This window comes from Tauraco erythrolophus, chromosome 2 (genome assembly GCF_009769465.1).
Source record: "Tauraco erythrolophus isolate bTauEry1 chromosome 2, bTauEry1.pri, whole genome shotgun sequence".
In the NCBI taxonomy this organism is placed as follows: Eukaryota; Metazoa; Chordata; class Aves; order Musophagiformes; family Musophagidae; genus Tauraco; species Tauraco erythrolophus.
The window spans coordinates 25,907,586-25,926,742 of record NC_141466.1 but is presented as its reverse complement, the minus strand read 5'-3'; the positions used below and the strand labels follow the sequence as shown (position 1 = coordinate 25,926,742).

The 19,157-nt window shown below is 42.0% G+C and overlaps 1 protein-coding gene across 3 annotated transcripts in view; it reads right to left on the bottom strand.

The window, feature by feature from the left end:
* The window catches only part of FBXL4 (F-box and leucine rich repeat protein 4), a 65,173-nt gene extending 47,554 nt beyond the window's left edge, over positions 1–17,619 (bottom strand). The window contains exons 1-4 of one of the 3 annotated variants that reach the window (XM_086631279.1): positions 17,589–17,619; positions 11,482–11,647; positions 10,089–10,679; positions 220–565 (exon numbers count right to left, since the gene is read on the bottom strand). In XM_086631279.1, coding sequence (XP_086487405.1) covers positions 220–565; positions 10,089–10,597 — 855 coding nt within the window. In that variant the 5' untranslated portion in view covers positions 10,598–10,679; positions 11,482–11,647; positions 17,589–17,619. Of the gene's footprint in view, positions 1–219; positions 566–10,088; positions 10,680–11,481; positions 11,648–12,694; positions 12,825–16,634; positions 16,685–17,588 lie in introns of those variants that run through there. The other 2 variants (XM_086631281.1, XM_086631280.1) reach the window with 2 other exon arrangements.
* Between the last annotated feature and the right edge of the window lie 1,538 nt (positions 17,620–19,157).

Below are 19,157 nucleotides of genomic sequence, written 5' to 3'. Positions count from 1 at the left end.
AACTGTGCAAATACCAGCAGCGCAGCTTGACAATACACATCCATGGAAGTAGACAGACTTACATAATTCCAGCATAACTATACAATAACTGCAGAACATTCACAAAAAAATGCAAAGAACTCTAATGGGAAAAAAAAATCTTGACCCATACCCTATAGAGCACCTTTGCACCCTTAATGATCAAGACAAATACATTGAGCATAAACATGCTTTTCTTACCTCATAAGGCAGTTTATCAAAATATCCGTTAGTCGGCCATTCCCTGAGGGTAACAATGCTGAACTGTTTATTAAGGGTGTCCATTCCACAGCCATACTTTTCTTCATCCTCATCTTCGTCAATATCGTTCATATCAATCATTGAAGTCTTCAGCGAAAGCACAGGTCTCTCTTTCACACCATGTAGTACAACTGCATCCAACTCAGTGTAATAGTCCAGAAGAGAGCTGTTCACTTCCAGTCGGATTAAGTTTGTGGGAAAGTTTATCTGTTTGATACAAGGTGTGAATTGCCGAGCCTGAGGACCATTCACCTTTGTAGGTGCCTCGGACCAAAGGATTTCCCACCTGTGATTGAAAAATCGCACACACAAACAGTATAGGGATTAAAATCAAAGTTACTAAAGCAACTCCTGAACACAGCAAGAGCGTTTCTCTGCAAGAAGTATTTAACAAGTGAGAAACATGTTTGAAAAGACAATGAAAATTAAGTTCTGATTAGATTTGGTAAATATCCTAAGGATGAATTTAACAGGGCACACTAATTCATGATCTTAGCACGTTTTCTCTGCATTGCTAATTAACAAAACAAGCTGTATACCCATAGTCACACACTTGTGTTAGAGTACTGTTATTGATACACAAGTTATTTCAACATCTCATGGTAAGGTAATAGTAACACATGGATTACAGATGTCTTCACAAGGATGGTGTGTTAGTGTTAAGCATGCAGAGAACAGTCTTAACCATGTAACCCAAACATACAGTCAGTTGATCACTCTTATTTCACACAAAAGGTTTTCACAAAAAAGAAAAAAGAAAAAACCCCACAGCTCAGACTCTTTAATATCAAATCTGGTCAAGTTGCAGCATTGCAAATTGCTAAAAAAATAACCTAAACTTTACTTTATCTGTCTAGGCAAGCAAACTATTCCTTTTAGAAGAAATTCACTGTCAAATTACCAAAGAAAATAGAATCTTCAAGTAATTTTTGAGAGGATCCTTGGCAAAAAACATTAGAATTTCCAAACTGCTAAACAGCAAAGTTCTTTTCCTTTTTGGCCCAGGAGGAGGCTCAGGGCATGCACAGAAATTCCATACATACATCCTTACTTTCACACATAGACCTCATATCTCCTCTGGTAAATGACAGTGAAACCTGCTGCCAATAGAGTAATCTGGAGAATCAAGTCTTACATTCATTAGGTCTTCAGCACTCCCAAACTTGCCAAAAGGCATGAAAACAGAAACATGCTCTTTATATCTGCACGTGTCCTCATCCAGTGAATGGATTTTAGAGGCCCTTCAGTCACTGATGTCCATCTTTTCCTCCCTCAAATTGAGTTAACTCCTAAAGAAGGAAACCTCCAGCAGCCACTGCTGCTGCTCCCTTTGACAGTACACTTACAGACATCTCTGCATCCCACGTGCATAAATAATCCAGGCACTTCCACATCTGCTCCATCTCTTTCTGATCACACTAGTCCCAGCTTCAAGGATTTCTCTCGGGCTACTTGTCCTGTCACATGGGTCTCAGAAACATTGTATCTGCTCCCTAATACCTCATCATCTCAGCTTTCCCTCCAAGACACCACCACTCTGAACTCACAAGTAATGTTCAACACACATGTACTGCAGAACGCAGATGGGAAAACAAAACAAAAAAAACCACAACAACAAAAAAAAAATCAAACATGCTTTATTTTCCAGCACCAAACGTTTGAACTTTGTCCAACACGACAGAAAGTAAAATATATGTAAGGACTTTAATTAAAACATAGCACACGGTATAATTAGGGCTTAGAAGCTTGATTATTTGCTACAATTTCAAGGATAGGCAAATTAATCTGTATCAGCTGAAACTTCCATTTCACGACAGACATTTTCAGGTATGCACAGATAAATCTTCCTATCCTACATCATGCTGCTCTCCACAAATACCTTACAGTAGAATAAGAGGCCTGCAGAAGTCTTCTGTCAACGGAAAAAAAAAAAGTCACGAACTAAAAACAAACATGCAGGACTGGTGAATATATGGCACATCAGAAAGTACCAACACAGGAGAGTGGACAACTCTACCCTAAGGCTAACAGTTTTTATAAGACAGACTTACTACTAACAGAAGATTTCATTCATTTAGGAAATGAATGTCAACTCAGGGCAAAAAGTAACAGATGTAGTCCCACTGTCGCACCCTCTCACATAGGTCGATTCCCTAAGCAAATACTTAATGTTGGCAAGGCACATGACCTTTCCTGAACACATCCAGATCACCATTTGACATTTTGCTTAGACACTTTCATATACCCACTCAAACTACCCTTAGGGAAACCTAAGGCTATTTTTTCCACTAATTTAGCACACGTCAGACCATCAACTTCTAAAAGAATGTGTCTCAGTTATTGACTTCTCCTTTGGTGCCCTGGAAAGAGGGATTATCTAGCAGTAGCAGAGCTCTGGAAACAAAAAAAAACCACGCATCTGGAGGTCTAGGTTCACCAAATTGCAGAGCAATAACCCCCTTCAGCAAGCAGCATCTCTAGCTTCCAATCTTTGTAATAAACTAGAGAAAAAGAAAGACACGTAGCATGATTTTACAGTCTTGTGAAACTCCACATTACATACCAAGTGCCGACGAACAACAAGATTGGCGACTGTTTTCCACTGTCCTTATACTGTTTTCATCAACGGCACTTTAAAGGAGTTAGCTGGTGGTTTAACTGGAAAACCTCAAGTCTATCAGGTTGATTTGATGTTCTTCTCTGCCTTGGTGGCACCACACACAACAGGCCACAGCAATTGCTCCAAGTCAGAGTTGGTAAATTCTTCCTGAGTGTAGGCATACTCTTAATACACCCAGTACTGCAAATGGAAATGGTCTCTTCATCTAGGATCAGCACTTCAACACTTAAATGCGTTACATGTAATATGAATGGCAGTGAAGATTCCACAGTTGGAAATAGATCCAAAAAAGCCTAAATTTCCAAGAGGCTTCAGTAAGAACTGAAGTTTCTCCTGTTCTGGAGCATTGTTTTGTTATGGCCATCCATTTCAAAATCCTTCGGAAGAAAGGCATTTTGACAGTCAGCCCTGGTTTGAGAGTACGTACCAAAATCAGCTTCCCTAATAAGGTTGCCTGCCCTTGTTCCAAACTTCAGATGCTTGATAAACTATTTAACCTAAAACAAGAAAAAGAAACTGAATCCCCAAAAATACCTGTAAAGAAGTCAAAGCAATTTTCCTTTTCCTCCCCTCTTTAAGTTAGCTAGCTCTCAAAAAATCAAGCAGAATCAAATGACTGAAGGTAGGACATTGTTTGCCCCCAAGTCTTGCAGATATACAGTACAGCTGATCAAAGATGTGGCAGTAAGAGTGCTTTGACAAGATGGTCTCACCAGCTATGTGCTAGAAAGTTTCAGTCTTTGCACTGCCATGTAAAGCCTGTACGAGACGCCGTAACATCTGTAATGTCTTCTCTAACGACTGAAGAAAATGAGGACTTTAAGTGAAGTTTTTCCATTCAGCTTTAATGGACTCAGTTTTCCCATTAGATTTCTCTACCTCGTGAAGATACCCAGGAACTCATTCTGCTCAAATTTCTGATACTAAAGACTCCATACACCAATGTGGTAAAAAAAAAAATAAATTTCCATTCTCCTTCCCTCACCGTGAAGGAAAATGCAGTCTAGTGATTTTTAGGTTGAGAAACATACTTGCAAGGTTTGTGTCAAATGCGAGCAGATATTTAATGCTTGTTTAATTTTTTTTGTTGACCTAACGCTGTTGGAACTCTTTTTAATGGCTATGACGATGTCTGAGTAGACCTGGTTACTTCTCAAGAAAATCTCTAAGAAAGCTTCTTTAGAAAAGCGGCTCCTAGGAAAAGTAATCTGATTTCTCTTCAGCGGGACAAAATTAAACTTTGCCTGCAATCTGCTGAGATCTCTTGCTTTGTAAAATTAAGATTGGTGTAGAAAGGGAATAAAGTATTACGTGTGATTCAAGCACAAAAAAATAAATGCCCTGTCTCAAGAAACTTATAGCTTTGCTAAAAGCTGAAAGAAGGGAAAGTTTCAGCTAGACCAACAAGGAGAACATAAGGAAACTCAGAGAATAATATGGCCATGCCTTTGCTTAAATTGCAACTTCTTCAGAAATTATAATCATGATATGTGATTATAATACATCCCATCTGCTCTTATCCAAGCAGTGCTCTGTAAATAATCTTTAGGCTACACACAAGAAAACGTCTCTTGTCTGCTAACATGCCAGGGATGCTTCAGCATACTAGGTTCAACATAACCTGGAAAGTTCACCCCTGGCCACAGCTTTGAGTTTGCAAATACAAAAGGCAGGGAAGACTCATCATGAGAACAATTTTAGAACCGTTCAGATCAAGGTGATAACCAGAGCTCACAGCAATCTAATTACTGTGGGGAATATGCAGCACATTTTCATTTCTACTTTGAGAGTTCAATTCTGAAATACCAGAGAGAGCAGATAGGACTCCAAGAATGCTCAGGGCATTTAAAACAGCAAAAGATATTTCAAATAACTGCTCTGTCCACATGAGCTTTTTATGGGTCTCTCAAAAATGACTCTGTCCTATGAACCCCAAATTTGTTTTTCTATGACAGTCATCTGGACAAGGAAAAGCTGTTTCCCTGAAGATGTCAAAACAAGTTATAAGTAGAGATGCTAACAGCTAGAACTTGGGTTGTGTGTTACTTGTAGGTGAGATACAGCCCGGAAGGTCCCTTATCACACTCCAATGTGTTGATGGTATCAGCAGTGTTTTGGGTGCCTTCATCTGAGGTTCACAGGGAACAAAAGGTAGAATGAAAGAACCATCTGAATGCCTCTCTACAAGCAAGAGACTCGTGATATTTTACGTTCACTACACTGCCTTTTTGGTTTCACTCCCTTCATCAGAAGGGGAGATTTTTTTTTCATCAAACATTTTGATCCCAATCCTGGCTGCCAGCAAACAAATTTGCAACATTCCCACCTGGACTATACTTCCAGAGAGAGTCTATCCCCTAAATATAATTAATAGAAGAAGAGAGCACCTTCTACTTTCTTCATCTTCCTCTGGTTGCAGCAGCTTTTGCATCTACAGGCTTCAAGACCTTCAGAAAGAGAAAGGAACCTCGCATGCAGCAAACACAGCTAAACTAAGAAACGTTGAGCCAAGCTGTTCATCTACAAATCAAACTCAGAATTGTGCTCAAAAGAGCATCCAGCAAAATTCTAAACAACATGAGAGAAATTAAATTAAATCGAAAGAAATGGTAGGAACACACATGGCAGAATGCTGCCACTGGTACTCCTGGAACTGCTCCCAGCCAGTCAAATGATGATGGTATCTCACCTGTGAGAAACAACCTAATCAGTGTTATACTTCATCTGTGGAAAACAAGAAAAAAAGAATGACAGAACAATCTCCAATCTACAAAAGAAGTAATCATCGCATAGGAGAAAGGACATACGCTGTACAACACCACCCCAAGAACTGCCACACATCCCAGACTAGTTAGGAATCTCTGGTTTTGAGCTTTTATAAAAGCACATGAATACATGGTGTCACTATAACACATGAGATAAGAGAAACTATCGAATTAAGTTCAAAAAAGATCACAACAGAAAAAGAATAGGAACCGATTTTTTCTTTTATATTCCAAATCTAAAAAGTAAAGTTATCTCTGTAAAAGGAAAAAGTTGAAAAACTTCTAAAAAAGTATTTCTGACTTGAAAGCTCCCATTAAAACACACACAAACTCTTCCTGTCTGACAGCAGCTACCTATTAGGAGCATGAAAGAGTTTCAGAAGAGCCAACACCAAAGAAGCCATTAGGGAATCTCTGAGAGTAAGCCCTCCGGGTAAACGAGGAGGAAAAAGAAACAGGAAAGAAAACATTTTCCTCCTCATAGAAGCTAGATACATCTTATCCATCAATCTGATACAATACCAGAAACAAAATTCTATTGGTTGGGTTCGGCTCACACCACTGTCAGGTGCAGCATCCTCACCATGCCTACCTGGAGCTCTGCCTCTTCAGCTGGCCAAAGAGGGACACATCACTGTCACCAAACCCTAAGTACACAGAACGTGCACCACGGTACAAAATCTCAAGGCTATGCTACTATAATAATTGTAGCACAAGTCAATACAAAAAAGGGAGGGATTTCTTTACCTCATAAAACTTGAGACTGTATGCTACAATATTGTCTTAACCTCTGATTATTAATTTTTGCTTGGATTTTCTGCACTCCGATATGCACTCATGTAAGAAACCTGTGCATGGATACTACCATACGTTAGTATTGTTTCAGAAATTGCCACACACTTCTCACCGTCAAGGTGTAAGTGGCACTAACGATAGGCACAAAAGGTCTCCATGTGTAAAGACAGCAGTTTCTCTGACATTTACGATTTTTAAAAATTGTTTTATGCAGAGGAGAGTGATGCAATGTCTTCTATGTTTAAGGCAGCAAAAGATATGTGAGGACAGAGAATCCTCAAATTGCTGGAAGCTGGTTAAACCAAAATGAAAAAATCTCAACTTAACTGTCGCGTTTTAAGCATTAGATTATTTGAGAACGATTGCATTCCATTCTGTAAAATAAAGGCTTATTGCCATTTCATGAAGAACTGATCCCACCTCTCAAAAGGCTCTGAATAAAGCTGATCTGAGAGAGTGTCATACAAAGCTGTAACTGATAGCAGCATTCAGTACACCAGCAACAGAGGAACATGACTAAAGACCTTTTTCTGAACACCTGCATAAGTCGTTCTTTCACACAACTGAAGCATAAAGGGAGATACACAGCAACGCATTGGCCAACTACGTGGGCTACAGCCATTTTTCGAGAAAAATAGAATTCTAGACGATAAAATACTCTGGAATTCTAGACTTCTAGAAGTCCTCTTGGGCAAGGACTGTGGTACACCACGTCCTTACGGAGCCTCTTCTACGTTAGAAGCTTTTTCATACAGCAGTCTTGGATGAGCTGATGCTTTAAATACTAAACAAAGAGGAAAAAAAAAGATTACTCAGCTGCACTAGTATAATCCACTAAGCATAACATTTAAACATGTCTCAACAGACTTCTTCCTCTCAACAGTTTTGACTCCATCATTAATTTGGCCTTCTTTTTGTATCAAAGCAAGAACTGGTGAAAAGGAACCTTTCTAATGACCTGCCCTTTCTACATTGGTGTTCAGACAGAAACAGATCCAGAGTCAGCAGATAAAACAAAGCAGCACTTTAAGGTTTTTAGGAAATAAGGCAATTCAAAATTGAGTATCAAAACAGTCAGAAGAGGAAAACAAGGTTCTAAGTGCCCTTCGAGTAACTGGGACATGGCCTTTCTTAACAGAAGAAAACAGTGCAGCAGTTCTTCGAGTCCAAAACATCAGTTAAACACAGAATCACCTGAGATTATTAGTAGCATTTCACCTCCAAAAAAAAAAAAAAAAAAAAATCTTAGTTGACATCTCTGAAAATTTTTGGAAGTGAAAACAAGGGACCAAGAACTGAAGCAGAAAAGAGACCACGTTCTTGCAACTCTTCATATTCCCCTCATAAAGGTGATCAAATGAAGAGAGAAAAAACACCGCATACCTTATGTGGAGAAAGGGTTCCCTCATCTTCCCTTCAAGACACCATGGATCAGACATGTTTGCCTCTCTCAGAAGAAAGAAGGAGACAAACTAAATGCACAGCTCTGAACAGACAAGTTCTGCTGAGGAAAGGTAAGCCAAAAGAAAGAGAACTAAAAAACTGAAATCCCTCTAACACTTCTCTAGCATCAATTGGCAAGTACTGAAGATACAGCACAGACAACTGGTTCTGAGGCTCCCTGAGACAACCTCCTTCTAAATAAAAACGTTGTTAACCTAGCTAGGCAGAACAGAACATACTTCTGCCTACAAATAAAAAAGCAGGGTCCTACAGAAACTTTATCCTTTTTTATGAAGAAGGGAAAGTCTGAGCTCTCACTCTGACCACATCCCAAGAGGAGTCATAAAGCACTTCCCAAAAAGTTTTACATTAGTATTTTCACTGCCATCTTTTTTTAGCTCTCTGAACAATTTTCTCTTTTTTTTCAGTGCACCTTACTAAATAGCTCCTTCAGTTAACATTTCCTGAGCTTTCCTTGAACCCTTCTTGGTCTTTACACAAAACTAAAAAAGTGTACTGTTTTAAGAACCAAAATCTAAACAGACATTTTTATAAAATAGCATTACTTATTCCTCAGAATTATATCCTCGTATCGCCCTGCAGCACTCTATCTTGCTATTACTGTAATGCAGTATTATGAACAGTTAGAGAAATAATATCTACATAAATCTGTGCTACTTCATGAAATTAAGAAGTAAAATCTACGTCATAAAACAAAAAGTAAAATCTAAGTTCACAGATGAATTGGCCAAAAGTCACTTCACATTAGGTTCTAAGCTCAAAAGTCTTAAAAGCTGCCTTCACCACATACCATCCCATAAATAAGTTCTGTGTTACACTGCCGAACACACTCCTACTTCTGAAGTTAAGTGGCCTATTATTATCAGTTTGACCTATCACCGCTCCTTGAATTCAGATGTTTACTTCAGAGCTACACAGTATATACTCATTAGAGAGTTGTAAAACAACTGCACTAAACAACAGTAGATGATAGAATCACACAAAACAGATCAACTGGGAATTTTTAACATACAACATGACACCTGATTTTCTAGGGGTTTTCAGTAAACATCAGCGGCGTAGTATTAGCAAGCAAGGTTACTAAGTGAGGCCTAAAAGTATGCTCTTCAGCTATATCTGTAAAAGGCAGGTCAGGGAAAAAACACCCAGCATCCAAGCTAACACTGCATATACCACCAAAACATGCATTTTAAAGAAATACAGTATTTCTTGGCATATTATTTTCTACAGGATATATGTTGTTAAACCTTTCTTCTGTCAGTTCTCCTTTCCTTTATGGGTTCGGTATCACTTCATCTCTTTTTGATGTATACAGAACACTTTCATTGCATGTACTGATAGCTTTTCCCAATGTTTTTCCCCCGCTATGTGCTTTTACTTGTTCTCTTTCTCCTTCCATTTCTATGTCCCCATCTCCTCACTATGAGCTTCGCACCTCATACACAGTGTTTTTCTTTATTGTCTTACCACTCCCCAGGTGCTCATCTTCCTGCCCCCCAAATGGAACTTCATCAGAAGTTCCTACTATGAGGAAAACCAACAGGACCAAATCAGATTCTTTTAGCCTGTGAAGCAAGTGTAAAAACGTAGTGTGGCTCACACCATTTGATCAGAGCAAAAATAAAGATCAGACAAATGGCATCACCTTTTGTCCGATTGTTCTGTGCTTCTGGTTTTGGCCTCATTTCCATATGAATAGTTATAGTGCCTGATTGTACTATACCTACAACCTAAAGCAAGCAGAGAGAAGAAAGAGTTTATGGCTACTTGAAGCAGGATGGTACAGCAACCATTGAGTCCTCAGCCTCTTCTACACGATTTTCTTTTATTACTGGAGAAAGAGAAGAACTCAGGAATGCTATTTCAAAAGTGATTTTAGTACATACATAGTAATTACTCATAAAAATTTCAATACAAAATCTATCATTACACAAATCAAATCTGATATTAGGATCTGCATTAATTCCTACAAAAAAAAATCCACATCTCTTAAGTTCCTACAATAACATATCACCGCCGTTTTAAAAACATGCAGAAATAAAGGAAATATTAGTGGGTCAGATACGAAACAGAGAAATACTAGGAAGTAAAGTTCACTAAACAGCATTGTTTGTAGCAATCTACCACATCTAACAGCAAAGCATAAAGAAGAAAAAAAAAATTACCTTACTTCAGCTGGTGGATTTTGTGAGTAAGGATTTGCAGAGCATGCCAAAATCCTGACTACAGCTCCCGGATGATACGTTTCCAGAATTTGCACTGCAGTGGGATACACAGGTTCCTCAAAAGCGAGTTCCACGTAGTCCTGGCTACAGAAGGTGGTTGGTGTCCTCTTGAAGGGCAGCCGAGCGCTGGGGCAATGATCCCACCAGGTCCCGTAAGTTCGAAAGACAGCAGTCTGAGTAAAGTCACCAGAACTAGGGTAGACGTTTGGAATACCCGCTAGATTCCACATGGTGTACGACATGCTGTTTTCACTGCCATAGTGAGAGCTGAAATCCAACACTTCTTTGGCGTACTGAACTATTTCAACGTTGATAGGTAAGGCCCGAGTGTTTGATTCGATAGCCCTCCGGCTGTTCATTTCTCCTCTCGTTGCTGTCCTAGCTCGGCGCCGAAGGCACATATAGTAAAACATGCTCAGAACTGTTAACATGGGAAACACTGGTGACATCTAGATAGGACTTCGGAAGATGCAAAAGGTCAGGAGTCCTTTATAAAGCGGCAGTAACTGCTTGTGGTGTTTCGGAAAAGAGCTGATAAAACAGAATGAATAAACATAGTGAGCAGATAAAACATTCTTAGAAAGCAAACGGCATGCTTTCGAGTATCCTCTTAGACAAAGTACTGCTACTAAAACATTAATAAACTATTATATTTTATTTTAAGACAATTATTTAGTTGGAAGCTACTAAGCGTAGCTTCCCATTTACTGTGTTTATGAAAAGAGAATACTATAAAGAAACATTAGCCAAAACTAGCCCTCAAGCAACGAAAAGACTAATGGTTAAATCAAGCATTATTTGCAGGGATTTATTAAGAGAAAAAATCTTGCACTGACTTATGGAAATGAAATCAAGTATGAAACAAAATCTAGCCCTTGCAGTAAACAACTGCAGAAGAGCATCTGAAGGTACAGCTAAAAATTATCTATGGTATAGTTTTGAAATACTTAAACTGAACCTGACTGTAAACAAAGCATTCAGGTACCTAGTCAGGTTGCAGCAATACACAGCTCAACAAAACCCAACTTACTTCACTGCTTGTATTTTGCAGTAAGACTGCTCCCAGGACCCAGATTAGCTCATTTCAAGCTAGCTCAAGTATATCTAGACTACATTATAAACTGGACAGTAAATTCACCTTTCAAAGACAGTTCATATAGAAAGCTTGACAGCTACTCCAACAAATTCGTTCCTCAAGTTTGTTCCCATAATTTGTGAATAGTTTTAAGAGTGAAAAGAGTTTTGAGCAGTTAATCTAAACCAAAAACTTAACTCACTGCTTCCTATATCAGAGCACTAGCTTGAAACGGTCTCACAAAAATACTGTCTTTACCCTTTGAAGTTGTCCATGACAATATTCACCAACTACAGAAGGGTCACCAGCCTCCTGAAGGATATTCAGAATTCATTAACAACATCATCTTCCTTTAAGCCAAGCAACAAAGTAAGTCTTCAGAAGAGTCTTGGCAGCAGAAGTCTCCATAGAAAGCATTTTACTTCTGATAAGAGAAAATATTTTCATTTATGTTATTCAGTTAGACACTAAATGTACTAGATCTGCACACAAGGCCACCTAAAAAAATCAAGACAAAACATTCTAATAATGAAGGGTACCAATGTGTTTTATATGGCCTATATCAAATCACAAGTAAAACAAACAAGCAAGTAGGATTAACTATTGGAAAAAGCCAAATTAAAGTTCTCTCTACTGAAGTTTTCTGTTTAAACAGTGAAAAAATATTTACAGCTGAATGTTGTCTTCAGGACACAGAGAGGCTGTATCGTATTCCCTACTAACAAAGATCCTCTTACATATGCTTCTCCCATATTTAGCAGCTGCTCTGTACCTGCATGATGTAAACTGTTAGATTCCCCAACACACAACGAAACGCGGAACATACTCTCCAATTTCTACTAGGAGTACCCAACATGCTTGGGCAATAACACAGCACCCCAGAATTCACGTCCTCCCAGTGCCACAGACCGTTTCTCACAAACTGACCTTTGGATTAGCTTGTTCGTGGGATTTACTAGGAAAGAATAACGAGCAATGCCCATGACCTGTCAGAGGCCAACACAGGGATGACTAAGCATGTCTCAAAATAGAATAAACATTTCTTCAACAGCCTGTACTGGAGTTGCCAGTTAGATTATCACAGGATACATAGTGTGGTAATCACTGAACCAACAGACGTGACTCTTCTATTGCAGAGGGCACATCAAACAACAATTAACACGATGCCTCACATTGCCTGGGAGACAAATCACATATTTAATGTGTGCAATGGGTACAAGTGAGACTAAACTTTTATAGAGTTTTTGGAAGTATAAACTTAAATTAGGGTAAATAATTAAACAAACGAAGATGAATCAAAGTGACTTTTGTATGCCTCTACGTAGATCGACTGTGCGTGTTTCTTGGGTAAACTGCTCGTTTCCCACACTCACGACACACACACACACACGTACAAACAGCTCCAACGTTGCCAACAAGGCAGCGCTTGTGGTAACAGATAAGGACAGGCTGCACTATTGGACTCTCTTACTCGTAACAGTGAGAAAGTTTACTAATGAAGCGTTCACTTCTCACTTTCTTGCCTCTTCTATTATTAGCTTTTTGTTTAGCTCCCATCCTTCGTTCAGTTTCACATGTTGACATAGCTGTCAACAACATGAATTACTCCCGACATTCAGTGCAGAAGGGAATGCCTAAGACGATATGCTGGATCCACTTCAAGCTCTCCTGGAATGCCAAAACCCAATAATGCCACATTTCCCCCAAACATCCTGTTGAACCACCTTTTAGAAAAGGCACTGGGGGAAAAAAGCAACACAACCCCCAATCTCTCCTCCTTAAAAAATCTACCCAAAGCCCCCAAAAAAACAACTCAAAACTGAAAATCGTTATTTTATCTTTTCAGCATGGAGCGGCTGTAAGATGCAAGTGAAGATTACAAATACATTCTCCTTCTGGATTTTTCCCTCTTAAAAAGAAAAATGTATTTACAGAATATGCCAACAGACATTGAACTTCAACAAACTTACTGCTGTCAAGCCCTAGAATCATACATAGACCAGCACATACACCAGTTTTTAACTCTAAATTTCACTGATTAACATGGTTTGAAGGCTGCTCCATGGAAATTATGGCTTTACAGAGGTCAATTTTAAAATCATTCAGTTGGGGTACTGCGACACCAGATGTGACTCACTTATCTCACACAGGCATCCTACACAACCAGAGCTCTGACTGCTGTCGTGAAACCCAGCTGTGCTCCCTACCAGCTTGCCAAAAAGCAGCAAAACCCCCAGCTAATTCAGAGCCGTACATCAACTAGCAGGCCAGTTTAAGCCAGGTCTAACAGAGCAGATCAACTTGAAATCATGCTGCAGATTTTCCATCTGCAGAAATATTAATTTAGGTCATTCCCCCTCTATCAACGTCATGATGTTCATAAAACTTCTAAATATTTGATATTCTTGAGACTGACACCTTGACACTTTGTCAATTTTGGCTGGCATCAGTCAACAAGCTTTAAAGTTATTAAGTAGACAGAAACACGGCAAAGCATACAGCTTACAGAAAAACATTAGTCTAAAAACAAAACAAGTGGAGGAAAATTACTTTTAAAGAGTTAAAAGTAATATAGGATTTAGTAGTTTATGACAAGTTAAAGGAAACAGAAAAATACTATAAAAGAAGGATAAATAAGCATTAGGACTAGAATAGAAACAGAAACTCTTGGCATTTTAAAAGAAGCATTAAGAATTGCACGTAGTTAAAAGACAAATGAAAAACTGCTCAGGAGGCTGAAGGATAATAAGCTAGTGAAAGAATTACATTAAATACAGATCAGTAGGGTCAGATGATATAAAGAGATTTTTTTCAGGAACTGCCACAGGTCAAGCTGATTTCCAACTAAAGGGATCTAACTTTGCAAAAAAGATAAAAATGCAGACTCAGGCCTATGCCAAGCATCAAGATGAACAGCTATGGAACAGAGCAGCTCATGCGCATGCAAACCATCCTCCTCCCAAACTGCTTCATTATTTTTAAGAGATCCACTTGGGCCTATGCAACTATACCTTCCAATTTCTCGCAGCATCTTTGTCCTGTTGTATACTATCCATTTTCTTTTGTACAGGCATAATTATGTCAAGTTGAAGCTTAATAAAGGTTTCTTGCAAACGTATCTTACTATCGTCCGCCCAAGCACCAGCCATCTTCCCTTTTTTTATTTGGTTTCTTTCGTATCGTATTTTTTTTCTGTCAAGACATCATTAAATGGACTGAAATGGCACTACTGAATACCAGGACCTTCAGTGGTCACCACAGACTAGCACAGAGGACATTAACAGTTCGATTAGAAACAGAAAGCAAGGTGCTATGAATGTACAGTGACATTGTGAGGTGCTGTCCTATGCCTACATGACCATTTTGCACTTCCAGACTTGATGCTGTCCCCAGCCTCTCTTGGGGCTGCCTGACCTTTGATGCCCCATCTCATGCCCTGCACAGACCCATCCCTTTCTGCTTCACAGCCACCTCTCCAGCTGGCACTGCTGGGGAGACAGATGAGTCCTGGAGCCAGACGCCAGTCCAGCCAGACACCAACCAACCACTTTTGGAAGTGAGTGTAGTTTTCAGTCTGTTCATCTCCCCGAACTAACTCGTTGCCAGTGCACACGAAGTCAGTGCTGGCTCGAGGGGACAGTAAGACTGCAAAAGCCCCAAGTCAGACCAGCTCAAAGTGTCATGGAAACGTTACCTCAAGTTTTACAAGACAGACGGGACTCCAGAGAACAAAACTGGACTAGACCTGGAATAAAACTTTCTTAAGACAGAGATGCCATCTTCTTTCAGAACACATTACGGTCCATCAGAGTATTTAAAATCTCTCCTATTCACATCATTATTTAATTGACAACTATTTGAATCACATGGGCAAATTGCCTTTTTTTCTATTACGACTAACACTTCTTCCCTTCATGCTACACATACAGAAAGCCTTCAAAGACTGTAATTCACTATTTCCTTCTTTATAACACAACAAACCTTGATAAAGTCTTATGGCTTCTCTATAGATTTCACGGGAACAGTCACTAATTAAACTAAATCATTCAAAAGCACTAGATCGCTTTGGTCTATTTCGCCTCTTTTTACAGAAAGTTTATGTACACAAATCTGTTTTCCAGCTTCCAAGCAACACATCCTGTTAATGATTATTGTACCTATTAATTTTGGTTGTTTTTGCAAATTCAGCTCCCCAGCATTCACAATTTCATCCCATGAGAGCAGAAACAAGTTGTAGTTACACAGTTATTCACCAACCAGAAGCTGAGCAAAGGTGGAAAATACACAGAAAAACACTACGGGTTTAGAGGGGCTGCAAAGCAAAGGATGTGTGTAAAAACATAACAACAGATATTAGAGAAAAAAACGAAGATGGTATATTTCGTTCCTGAGACATCCCTGGGAAAGTGTGTGTTAGACAAGAGTTCCTACTATTTCCAGAGAAGCAAATGTTGTATATACAAGTCATGTATACACCAGGTTTGATTTCTAAAGCCAGAGAGGTAATAATTCCTCTTTACACCAGTTTTGCTAATCTCACACTTGGGAGTACTGTGCAGAGTTTTCTTTCATTTGACTATAAAAGAAACAGCAACGTTGACAAATTACAAAGAATGCATAAATGACAAAAACAATAGATTGCGTTATCTCTGAAGCAAGATTAATGCAATTTAATATATGCTTCGTAGATAAAAGGTGGTAAATGGGAAATCTCTTAATTATCTTTGCACATTAATGCACAGAGGGAATACTGGAACCTTACATTACCAGCTAAAACAGAGTATTTTTACCACAAGTTAGCATCTCTCACTGTTAATTACCCAGATTATACCAACATCTACACTCGACTTGTTAAAACTAGACGTTGATATTAATTAAAAATTAATAAACTCTTACAGCATACTTTAAACTCAGGCCCTACTTCCTGTAACGTGTTCTGACACTTAAAACATAGCCATTTCACATACTTGCAACTTAAAAACTTACAGTTTGAAAAAAAAATGAACATTATGACAATTCTATCTATTTAAAATCTTGCTTGTTGCTGTCATGAGCATCAAAACATGCAAAATCCCAAAATTTCAGATTATTTCACTGATTGCCTGTTCGTCACCGCTAGGAGCAGAACTCATAGTGTGGCTTAGCACTGCAGCGTAACAGAGAAAAAGTTCCTTAGGCATCTGTTACACGTTCCAGGCGACCACTGTCTTCTGGGGGTTGCCTTCACACATAACAGAAATCATTTCTCAATATGCGTAAACAATCATGTAGCCTCTATTAAGAATGACTCACTCTACGCAAAGCTTAAAGTCACCAGCATTGTACCACCTCATCTTGACCAACTGCCCTTCCAGCTACGGTGAAACTCACCTCCTCATGCCAAAAAAAAATTAGTATATATATATATACACCTCCCCATTCAGTATTACTTTCGAGAAGCAACTCAAGCGCATTTGTCTTGTCGTTTTTCCGTTGACGATGTTGTACGGCCTCGCCACACAGCCACGTGCCGCACAGCGTCTACTCGCTGGCCAGCTGCCTCCTCGCCGCGCTGGCCGCAGCTTAGGAGGCCACCCAGTTGTCCCCCACGGCCCGTTCACCAGCCGGCACTGACAATAAACGGCAGCCCACACGAAGTGAAGCACCTCAAAGTATGTACCTAAAAAGCACATAAGTGCCACTGCCGGGCAAGCTCCTATCCTGCTTCTGTCGTGATGGGGCAACTGGGGCAGCAAGGCGTGACTGGGGCAGCAGAACGGACACCGTGAAGCGGTCGGCACCTACGGAGAGCCCGGACACGGATCTGCGCAGGAGACGAGGCGCAGCCCGTGCCCAGCTCTGCCGGCCTCACGGTCCTTCCCCCCGCCGTGCTCCATCTCCTCCCTACCATTTCGCAACCCCGGGCACCTGCGCTCTACCCAGGGACAGGTCCGGCTGAGGCCCACGGGCACCGGGGTGGCACCCTTGCCCGGGACCAGGCGGGACCGCCTGGTGCCACCGCTGCCCTCCGGGTCCCCTCCCCGCCGCGTGGACAGCAGCCCGCCCCGTCCCCGCCAACCACCGCCGGGGCACCGGCCCCACGGCCCGGTCCCCGCCTCCGCCGGGCGGCCGGCCGCATCCGCCGCGCAGGACCGGCACACCCGCACCGGGCTGCTCCAGAGCCCGGCGCCGCGCTAAACGGCGGGCCGGCGGCGCTGCCAGGCCGAGGCGGGGGCGCGGAAGGCGGCGCCCGGCGCCTGCCGCCCCCGCCGAGGCGAGGCGACCCCCTCCCCCGGGCCGCGTCCCGAGGGGAGGGGCCCCGGTCGGCAGCGCGGCCCCCCCCCCGCGCCTGCCCCTCCCCCGCCCGAGCGGAGCCGCCACCCTACCGCGTCCGGAGGGCGGAGCAGCACGGGCCGCCGCCGCCGCGCCACGCGCCGCCGGAAGCCCCGCACGGCGGCGGGGCGGGGCGGCGGAGGAAGAGGCGCGGCGGCGGCGGCGGGCTGCCGCGGGGGCGGGGCCGCGGGCTGCGCGTGCCCGCGCCCGAGCGCGGGGCGGGGCGGGAGGGCTGCGGCGGGCGGCGAGCCGCGGGCTGAGGGAGGCGGCGGGTGGGCTCCGGCGGGAGGCGTCGGTTCGGCCCGGCCTGGTGTCCCGTTCTGTATTTTAATGGCGGCGGCGGGTCGTTACTGTGTTGTTGGTTGTGGCTCAGACCCGCTCTGGCCTGTGCCGTTTTACCTCTGGAGCCGCGGGACGGGCGCTGGGAGCCGCCCTCGGGAAGCCCCCCTGCCCCGTGGTTGCCCTGCCCCCTGCCCAGCCTGGTTTCTCCCAAAGCTGTTTGACAGGCGGCTCGTAAGTCTCTCCTTAGCTTCGGCCCAGCCGGGTCGTGCTTGTGACGTGGTGCTTTGAGTCCCCGTCGTGGTGTAAGGGCAGCCCTGGTTTTAATCGATCTTAATGAGCACTTGCCCCAGCGGATTGTGGTGCCTCTTGGGTCCCCGACTGGCATATTGCAAGGGAAGTGTCATGTTTTGCTTCCATATCCTTCAATTTGATACGCATGCCCAAGCACTGGTGCGTTCTCTCTCAACCGCTGCTCCCGATTCCAGCTCCTGCTGCGGCCGCCAAAATTGCTGTCAGTCTGTCTGGTCTCCTGGCATCTCCCGGCGGTGCTCCGCATTATCTGATAGCTGGAACCATTCAGTTACGGTAGAAAATGGTGCTGCTCACTTTGACCAGGCGGTGAAAAAGTAGTTCGAAAAATCTAGAAAAGATCCAAAATACTTGGTATCTAAGGTACTTCTTGTATAATGCTTTAATATAGAATCATAGAATCATAGAATGGTTAGGGTTGGAAGGGACCTCAAAGATCATCTACTTCCAACCCCCCTGCCATGTGATACGGGGATAGGTATAGGAGTAGGCATAAGACTACATAAGACTATATCAGCTATTATTTCTATGGATAGGTATAAGAATAGGCATAAGACTCTGGGAAATACATAGCTCTGTGAAATAGCTCTGTGAATTGCTAGAAGTTATCAAATACTAATCCCTGCTTTGAAACACTAACTACCCGAAAAGAAGGCCGGTAAGAGAGACAAAATAAATGATGGCAAGGTTGTAACTCGTGACCCATAGGGAGAAAAACAGACAAAGAGGAGAGATAAGGACTAACGAGAACTAACATTTGTCTTCAAGCAATAACAAGTAGGAGACAACCAGGTGTCCACTCAAGGCCAGGGAAACGGTTTGGCTCTACAGGCCCAGCCAAAACAAGAGTTTTAGAGTTTTAGGGAAGAAGTGGAAACACACAGCGAGGAAGACCTACGGCCTTCATCCCAAAGACCCCTGCCCACGACCACCAGGAGGCGTGTCAAGGAGGAGCCTGAGGCGGATCCTGAGGCGGGGGCTATGGAAATGATCTCCAGGGAGAGACTGCCCTTTTGGGGGAGGGGGTGATG